The sequence below is a fragment of the Kalmanozyma brasiliensis genome (assembly GCF_000497045.1).
Source record: "Kalmanozyma brasiliensis GHG001 unplaced genomic scaffold PSEUBRA_SCAF20, whole genome shotgun sequence".
In the NCBI taxonomy this organism is placed as follows: domain Eukaryota; kingdom Fungi; phylum Basidiomycota; class Ustilaginomycetes; order Ustilaginales; genus Kalmanozyma; species Kalmanozyma brasiliensis.
The window spans coordinates 413,770-423,018 of NW_015961960.1; the positions used below are offsets into that span (position 1 = coordinate 413,770).

The window sequence follows — 9,249 nt, forward strand, 5'->3', positions numbered from 1 at the left end:
AGGCAGGCAATCTCCGGCCTTGAACGAGAAGAGCGACCTGTCGCGCCGAGTCAGTGCCCGTCAACCTAAGCAGAGGATCGACAGCCTCCCAACGCCGCTCACTGCAGCTGCTGTAGAGGCGGTCGAAGATAGCCGTCGCAAGCGACGAACGCTTTCGAGCGGCCATGCTGAAGAAGCAAGCCCCGCTCAGAGAAAGGCATTCGCAGCTCGCACCGAGAAGGCTTCACCAACGCGGGGTCGTTCCAGCAGGGAGGCGGTGTCACCCGAAAGGCGGATGCGAAGACGGGGAAGTCCAGAGGTCGGAGGAATTTACAAGGGCAAGTCCACACCAAAGGACCAAGAAGATGATAGCGCATCACCCAGGACCAAAGGTCGTCCACAGCGTGCCGCCGCCGCCGCAGCTGCTCTGGCTTCTGCACGGCAACGAAGAATCGCCGAGCACTCTTTCTCCGATTTCGACTACGATGATGAGGAGGGCGAAGTCGACTCCGCCGTCGACGAAGCCGGCTCGCCATCGCGATCGTACAACTCTGTGTTGGGCACCCGTCGAGCAAGTCAGAGCCTGCGTCGCTCGCCTCTCAAGACGCGCGAGCACCGTTCACCTTCAACATCGTCCACGACTTCTTCCATCACTTCGATGGCATCCTCCCTCGGCTACATGTACCCAACACTTCCGGACACGGGCTCCTTCAAAGTCGCCCAGTCTTTAGCAGAGATCCACGCGACGGATTCGGAAGCAGCAGCATCGCATTCTCTGCTCTCTGATGATGGCGCCAGGAAGAAGCTCAAGCTCGCTCTGTCGTCGTCTCCCTCAGCTGCAGCGTTGGACGGCACGGAGAAGAAGGCGCTCAGCGAAGTCCTTGATATGGACGTGGACGAGGAAATGTCTACTCGCGAGAAAGGTCGACCGCATGGTGGTGCACTGACGGAGAGCGAGGCGGAGAGCATCCTCGCCGCCTTCCTCGGTACAACGCCGATCGGCAAGAAAGCGGCGGCTGCGTCCGCACAGCGCACCGACACACCTGCAAAGGCGCCCGGCAGCGCGACGACCACCAAGACCACAGCGGCCACCTCGGCCCCGGCAGCGACTCAGTCGAACACCGGCACGCCCTCCAAACGCCGCTCTTCCCGCCGCGACACTACGCAATCGTTTGGCGAAAAGCTGCCGGACCTGCTGACCAAGACAGCGCCATTCGATTTCACCGTCATGGGCTATTTTCAGTCGATCGATCGGCCAGGCAGGACGGAGCAGACACTTGTTGAGGACAGCGAAGACGAGTGATGCAAGGCAAAGCAATGCAATGATTCTGTCTTAAATATGAGGACGGTCTAATGGCCCTGCTTCATGGCCCAGATCTCCAGCTTGCGCAACAGACCCTTGAGATTCTTGCCGCCCTTGTTCGAGTTGACCTCCAACCACCCCTGCATGCCATCCAGACAGCCTTCCAGCCTCGCCAGCACCGCCTCCTTGTCCAGAGTCTCCGACCCGTGTTTGGGGTTCAAACACACATCGAACAGCTCCAACCACAGCTCCGACTGCCAGTACCTCTTCATGCCCGCCGTGACCCTATGCTTCCCATCTCCATCCACCTTTGTCTCCATGTACCGACCGAACAGCAAGCAGTGTGCGACGGCAGCGACGCCGAACCAGTCCGTCTCGTAGGTAAAGCTCTGCCCTGCACGCATCTCGAAGCAGTCCTTAGCGTCCGTCTCCCAGTCGGCGACAAACGTCTGGTCGGTAGGGAAGCAAGTGGTGTCGATGGCCCGACCGAAATCGATGAGCGTCATACCTTTTGCGCTCCACCCTGCGTCGCCTGTGCGCGTGTAGACGTTGGACCATGCCGAAGACGGGGTCACGTCCGAGAGGCGGAGGAGGCAGTTGTCGATCTTCAAATCGCCATGGATGAGACCCGCGCGATGCATGGCCAGGATGACGCGAAGGAGCTCTGTGACGAAGAACATGGCCAACACCTCCTCGAGCCCAGCAACACCGGATGTCTCGGCGGAGGGAGCGGCAACTCCAGCGGTCAGAGAGTGGTTGACCACGTCCAACAGCGTGCCCTTCTCGCCCAGGTCGAGCAGCAGGAACGACGTGTCGCTGTAGTGATAGAGCTTGCGCGCGGCGATGATCGATGGGAGGACTGCGCAGGGGAGGCGCGACTGGAGTTGCGAGAGGATGTGGAACTCCCACCTGTTGGCTGGAGTCTCGACCTTGATCGCCACTTGTCGTCGACGATCCTCGTCCTCATCCTCGTCGTCCTCATCGTCCTCGTCGCTCTCCTTGGCAGGCGTAGCAACAGAATCAAGGTCGTAACCGAGGAACACCGCGCCGTACCCACCCTCGCCGAGCTTGCCCCGAATCTCAAATCTCTCTCCACCGATGGTGACCGTGAAGGGAGAGGAAAGCACGCCTGTACCCTGAAACACGGTGCCGCCCATGCTCTTGCGCGTCATCTGGTTGCTCGCCAGGCTGGATTTGCATTTCTTTTGCAGCTCGGCGAGCAGGCTCCCGGAGGACGAGGAGAGGGAGACGAAGCCGGGCAGCGACTCGAGCGGCACATCCAGTCGGGAGAGGATCGCATTGAGCACCGAGGGGTTGGTGGGGCTGCACGGGTTGGGCGCCTGGGTGTCTTCGATGACGAGAGAGTCCTCGAACCGCTCATTCAGCGAGGCGTCGCCTTCAGGAGCAGCACAGCGGATTGTGAGACCCTTGGTGAGTTCGAATGACGCCTTGTTGTCTGCGGTCCATGCGGAGCGCTCGGCGGACTCGCCGGAGGTCGAGGCGAAACTGCGCTCGTCTGAGTTCTCGATGTCTTGTCGTGCGGCTGGGACGGCGATCGGGCCAGCGGTGAGGATTGTGCCAGGCTCGTCAACTTCTTCGTCCTCATCATCGTCCTCGTCAGTGGGATGGAGGGACTTGAGCACGGGCCCGAGGTGCGAGCGCGTTGCAGTGCCGGGCGTGCGACCGTTGGTGTAGCGCGTGAACTCGTATGTTGCCTCTGTGATCGGCGTGAGCGGCTGGAATTGCGGTCGGAAGAGGTGCTCGTTGCCCTCGTAGGTGTCGATAGGGTTGCCGTTTTCGTCGACGTCCTCTTCCTCTTCCTCCTCTTCCTCTTCCTCGGTCATGGGCTCGATCCAGCGTCGACTTGCGGATTGGCGGTTGGTTGGCATTGGAGTGGCGGGCACAGGTGGGTTTGCGACAGCCTCCTCAGCTGCCGAAGTCATCGGACGCTCGGGCGAAGCGGGGACGGAAATCTCACCAGCCTGCTCAACCTGGGTTGGAGCCGGAAGCTGCTCTTCGGCCTCCTCGTCCTCATCCTCCTCGCAGAAGACGGGCTTTGAGCCGAGTGTGACGGGAGCTGACTTGGCTGCGAGGGGAGTGCGCATCGGCGTAGCGCCACCCAGTCCGAGTCTCGGTGCTTGTCCGGCTGGCGTTCGTAGGGGAGTTGCTGAAACGCCGGCGTTCTCGTCGTTCTGTACGGCAAACTTGGCAAGGTGGTTGGAGCGGGACAGCGGCGTCGGGGTAGGTGGGACGTCTGCAGACGAGCCGATGGAGATACCCATGTGCCCGTGCCTGGAAACACTGGCAAGTGGTGCGACAAAGTCGTCGTCCTCGTCCTCGTCCTCGTCGTCGTCGTCCTCGCTGCTCTCCTCGTCCGAATCGGTGTCGCCGTTGAACATGTTTTCCACCTCGAGCACCGCCGCCTTGGTGACGAGAGTCGGGCTCATTCGGACCTTGCTTGTGGTCTCGCCCTCGCGCTTCTTCTTCTTCTTGAGGCCGGGACGGAGGTTGAGCGCGACGGCGTTGGCGACCGAGTCGTCGGGATCAAATTCGTCGCGTGAGGGGAAGATGCCGGTGGTCGCGTCGATCGTCTGGGTGGCTTCGAATGGGTTCTTTGCTGGCGCATCCTCGGGCAGCCAGCGACCGACGAGCTGGTCGAGGTACGTCCAGGGATCTGAGACGATCTGCTTCGCCTCGGCTGCGTCCTCCCAGCCTTCAATAACTGGACCGAAGCCTCGCTTGCGAGCCGTCAGCTCCTCCAGCGTCAGCTCGCACTGCCAGCCTCGTTGCTTGTAAAAGGCCTTTTGCGAGCTGGATCGAAATCGAGGTAGCATCTGGGCGAGGGGAGCGGCCTGCTTCTCGCGCTTGCCTCCCGTTGATGCGGCAGCGACCGCGGCTGAGCCGTTGCTGGGCTGCGTGGAGCGGGAAAAAGTGGTTTTGGTGCGATGCCTCTCGCCGTTGGAGCCGGTGCTCGAGCTCGAGACTTTGCGAGATGACTGAGAGTCGGCACGCAGACTAGCCGGATCAGGGACGAGCTTGGCGTCCTTTCCCCAATACGCGAACGGGTTGCTTCGCAGCAGATCAGTCTCGCTGGATTGAGCCTTACGACCGAGCCCACCTGCCAACTTGCTCGCGTGATCCTTGGGGCTTAAGACACCTGCCGGCTTGATTGTCGACGCTGTGTCGTCCGTGTCCTCGTCGTCGTCGTCGTCGGAGTCTCTAAAGACGGCGAGGCCAGATCCGGGCTTCTTGGAGACACCGCCCTGGGCACCGATCTTGAAGCTCTTCACGCCTGCCAAGCGGTCGGCCTGGACATTCTCTTGGTTGCGCGAGGCTACGGTGCCGATGTCCTCCCATCCTTTGGTGCTGGCGCCCTGAGCCTTGGACCGCGATGATCGGTCATCGTCGACGTCGTGGAAGACGTTCAACTTGCGGCCATTGTTGGATGGTGTTTGCGTGCTGAGTCCAATGGCACCGACGCTTGCTCCTGCCCCACGCAGCACGTTGGCCGAGTGACTGCGTGCTGGCCCTACAGAGGCATCCTTCTCGCCGAGCATGCTTCGGCCTACTGTGACCATGGCAGCCTTGAGGGCGTCAGCGTAGTTGGTGACGATACCAGCGCTGGACGAGCCAGCAGACTCGGTCTGACCGAGAATGATGCGGGTCTTGTACTCTTCGTATCTGCGCTTGATCCGGTCGATGGGGTTGGCTCTGCGTGCGATGCCGAGCTTATACATGGCATCCGCCTCATCGTACATTCTTTGACCCTTAAGAACGACAGCGAGCTCCTCGTAGAGACTGGCGAGCTTGGTGCCGATCTCGTTGGCAAGCAAGAAGTTATAGACATCGCGAGCGCACTCGACGTTTCTCGCGTAGAGAATCCATAGCCGAAGATATCTTGGATCGTTGGTGTACTGTTCCGAATCTTTGAAGTGGCGCGTTGCACGCTCAAGAAGCGGGATGAGACCCGACTCGTGGGTCTGACCGGAAGGAAAGTTGTCGATGCACCACTTGACGTACTTTGTCCACGCTTCCAATGGATCGTCCGAGTCGGCGTTGTCTTCTGACGTGACGATCTGCTCGTGTTCGGCGCGTTGCTGGGCGAGCAAGGCATGTCGCTGCTTGTGCTGCATGTTGAGGGTGTTGGACAGTGCATGCGCTGACCTGCCCTTGGCGAGTGGTTGGACGTTTTCCTTCTGTGACTCGATGGCGTTGAAGTCGATGATGGGTGTCGAGGAGGTCTGCTCGATCTTGGAACCGCCAGGTGTACGCAAGGGAGTCTTGTGCGGTGTGACGCCAAAAGCGAAGGCGTTGTTGTGGGATGGTGTTGTGGGTGCCTTGCGTGGTGTAACGGCGGGGGGACCCATGCTGGACGGTGCTCCCATCATCGTGGCGAATGGTCTAGCTCGTCAGCGCGTTTGGAAGTGCGGCGGCCGAAGAACCTGCGCGATCGACGTCGAGGAGGAGAAAATGGCGTGATGCGACCGAAAGCGATGTCTTGAGGGATGGTCGAATGGATGGTGGACGTGATGGTTGAAGTTGGACTCAAGCTCGAGCTGCAGGTGTCACAAAGACAAGCTCGGTCTGAGTCCAAATTCCGGACTGCGCTCTGCTGCTGCGAAATTCTCGTGTTTTTCTCGCCCGCCTAAGTGTTGCTTTCGGTTGCCCGCGTCGCTCAGTCACGTGCTGATTCTACTCCACAGAATAAGGATCTTCGAGCTGAACGCACAGCACCACACAGCTCAACGCGACACGTTACCACAGCTTCGATTGCAATACAGACGACAAGTCTCTATCTCGACAACCACCAGGAAGCAGGAAGCGGTACTGCTGCTCATTCTGGCTGAGCGCTTGCGGTAGATTGGCCGTGCTGTTGCTCTTTGCCTCGCCGCTCCAGCGATACAACAACTCGCTCCATGTATACGCTTCCGGCAGCATGTCGAAAAGGTCTTTGCCTTGACAGATGTGATCCAATATCACCTTTGGCTGCAACAGCTGGCGCCAGTGTCGGTTGCCGAACAGTCGATCGCTGTGACTGTACGATTGCATCTTGAACTGGTAGTCCGAAATTCGACTGAAGCAAGAAGAGCAATGCCAGCCGGCATCGAGCAGGATGTTGTCGCTGTTCTTGCCGTGATTGTACCAAGTGTCGGTTGTGGACCATGCGTGAACTTGAGCTCGCCAGGACTTGGCGCTGGTTGGAAATTCGAATGAGTAGACATACGACTTGAGCGATAGATGCAATGGCAAAGGCGCTCGGCAAGAAGAAAGAAGCTGCACAGCGCCGAGTGATGGCAGCTCGTCGACATCGGACATGAGAATCAAGCTTCCCTCTGGTGGTTGAACCTCGCTGCGAAGCAGCTCTGTGACGCGTCGTCGCTGTTCGCCTTCAATGGCAAAAGGTCCCTCCCCGGGTAAGAGACTTCTGCCGGCAATGGTAAGATAGCGAATCTTGTCGCGATATCGAGCGTATCTACTGGCGTCGAAACCCAGCTTCTTCGGCTTTCCTGTGAAGGTGGTGTTGCTTTCGACGATGACAAACGTATCGACCGCTTCGTACAGCTCTTCGAGGCGCAGCTCGAGCATCTCTAGCTCAACGCTAAAGATGATGACATCGTATACCTTGGGACGCTGCGGATATGGTTCCCAGCCATGTCGTTTGCATGCTGCTGTGTCGTTGGCGCTGACTGACCAGGCCGTGAAGTGTTGGATCTCGTTTTGCGGAAAAGTGCTGTCCTCTTTGTCCCAGAGCGGCCGTGTGCTGTAGCTGAGCGTGTTTTGCAGTGTTTGGTCACGGCGGAACAGATAGATGACGCCAGAGACGAAGCAGGCGAAGACCACTAGCAGCCATCTGCGGCGCATTGCGCTGAGACACTGAGCCAGCCATCGACTGTTCATGATGATGAGAGATCATAGTCGGACGAGGTAGGGGTTGTCGAACAAGCGGCCTTCATTTGCTACGTCTCCGACCCGCTCGTTGACGAGGCTCATCCGCTGCGCCCACATCAGTGGCACTCGCACCGCCAGAACCGCCGCCTGATTCGATGCACGAGTGGACAGTGCTCAGCCGAAAGCACATGCGAGCAAACGTGCACCGTACAATGACAGGTTGGCGGCTTCCCGAAACAGCTTCTCGAAGCACTTCCGTTGGAGGCGGAAAAGGCTTGGCGCAGCTCGCTTGCGGGCATAGCGGACATCTCCTCTTCGTTCCGCCAAATCTTTTGCCTGACATTACACGGCTTGAGGGTAACTGATCTCAGCGTGTTGATTTGCAGCTGTATGATCGCTCATGCCGCTGGGCTTGGTCTGCAACAGCCCAAGTCATGTTGCCAAAAGCACAGCGAAAGGTTGCACCTGTCCATTTTTGCAGACCGGCAAGATTGGTGATTTCTTGCTGAGCTTCGAAGATGCGCGTTGAAGAAAAGTATGAAAGTTGGAATTTCTGGGGAATTCATCCGGCCCTAAATCCTCTGTTTAAATACCCTTGACCCAGCCAGGTACAAAATATTTTCCCTTATGTGCGTCCACTGCAACATCCCCACTTATGCATAGGCACTAGACCAATGTGCGCGTTCCCTGATGCGCCTGTTATTGGCAGAGGCATCCATGGTATGCAGCAAATTGACGCAAGTTTGACGCAGGTTGGGGCTGCCTCTGCCAAATTGGTTTAGCCTCAGGCAGGACGGCTTGACGCCATGTAAGATCACGCTGGGCGGCCTTGGAGGTGATCAGGGGTGGCATTGCAGCATACTGCCATCATCCCAGGAGGAGTGATAGCCACTTAGGTGGATTTGGAGCTTGGCCAGCTACACACGCAGGGCATGCAGGCAAACAATGGGCCAGATTACACTGGCCAGGTTGGCAGGAGGATCAGCCAAGGCTGGATGCCTCCCTAGCCCTAGCCCTAGGCCGTGGGGCGGCGGCGGCGGACGACGAACAAATCCGTTGCTTTTTTCCCTGCCAAAGGGCGACCGCTCCATTTGTCCGTTGGTCCAACAGACACGCCATTTGACACTGCTCTAGTGCAGCAACAGACTCAATTTTTTTTTGGCAGGAGCAATGGACAGCAAGCAACAGACGCATCAAAATTGCCAGGAAATTGGCTGGGCAACGGTCAAATGTGGAGGACTGGTCCAGTGCCCAACGTACAAATCCAACTTTCACACTGGCGCCATGCCCAACATACAGATCTGGCGCGTTTGTCCGTTGGTCCGTTGCCTGTCCGTCTGACCGCCATTTTTTCTGTCTGTCAGACCGCCCATTCAACTGTGACTTTTCAAGTCTGTCAGACCATCAGCGCACCATTTTCTCAGTCTGTCAGACCGCCAACACGTCAATGGACCAGTACGTCCAATTTCTCTGACTGTCAGACCGCCGCCAAGTCTACAGATCAGCGTCTCCACTTTCTGACGCGTCAGCTTTTCAGTGCGTCAGCTTTTCAGTGCGTCAGTTGATCAGACTGCCAGTGGGTCTGTCTGCGCTCTGGGCCAGACTGGATCCCTTTGTTCATCACTGCACATTGCCGTGACCATCGCCAACACCATCTCCCTTTGTCTTTGACCAGGGCGTGCCGTGCCTATCTGACCTATCAGCATGTGTCCAGTCAGCAATCCCCTTTGTCCCTACGCTCAGTCATTGTTTGCGCTGGGGCAACGGTGGCTGTGTGCAAAAATTTTCACTGCGCTTGCCCGGCAAACGGCCCTGCCAGGTGCACGCTCTGTCTGTACTATGCTGTCTCTGAGTTACGCACACTGGAGGTGTAGCTGAGGACCGGGAGGGCCTTTGCAGTATATAGATGAGCGTTGGTACCGCAAGGAACATCATGATCCCATCATCCGCTTCACACTCACCGTCCCAATCTTGATCCAGATATCCGCGTCTATCATCAACGCAGACTGCTCAACGTCTCCCATCATGGCTCCACAGTCACCGCCTCCTGCCAACAACAGCCAAGCTGATGGCAACAT

General features: G+C 58.2%; 3 protein-coding genes across 3 annotated transcripts; 1 reads left to right on the plus strand and 2 right to left on the minus strand.

The window, feature by feature from the left end:
- Positions 1-658: 658 nt before the first annotated feature.
- Positions 659-1,282, plus strand: PSEUBRA_003250 (uncharacterized protein; the record flags this gene model as incomplete). Its single annotated transcript, XM_016436355.1, has 1 exon — positions 659-1,282. One exon carries the CDS (start codon positions 659-661, stop codon positions 1,280-1,282), a length of 624 nt encoding a protein of 207 aa, XP_016292412.1.
- Positions 1,283-1,329: 47 nt separating this feature from the next.
- PSEUBRA_003251 (Protein kinase domain protein) lies at positions 1,330-5,670 on the minus strand (the record flags this gene model as incomplete). Its single annotated transcript, XM_016436373.1, has 1 exon — positions 1,330-5,670. One exon carries the CDS (start codon positions 5,668-5,670, stop codon positions 1,330-1,332), a length of 4,341 nt encoding a protein of 1,446 aa, XP_016292413.1.
- Positions 5,671-6,037: 367 nt separating this feature from the next.
- Positions 6,038-7,144, minus strand: PSEUBRA_003252 (Glycosyl transferase, family 17; the record flags this gene model as incomplete). Its single annotated transcript, XM_059465004.1, has 1 exon — positions 6,038-7,144. One exon carries the CDS (start codon positions 7,142-7,144, stop codon positions 6,038-6,040), a length of 1,107 nt encoding a protein of 368 aa, XP_059321377.1.
- Positions 7,145-9,249: the final 2,105 nt, after the last annotated feature.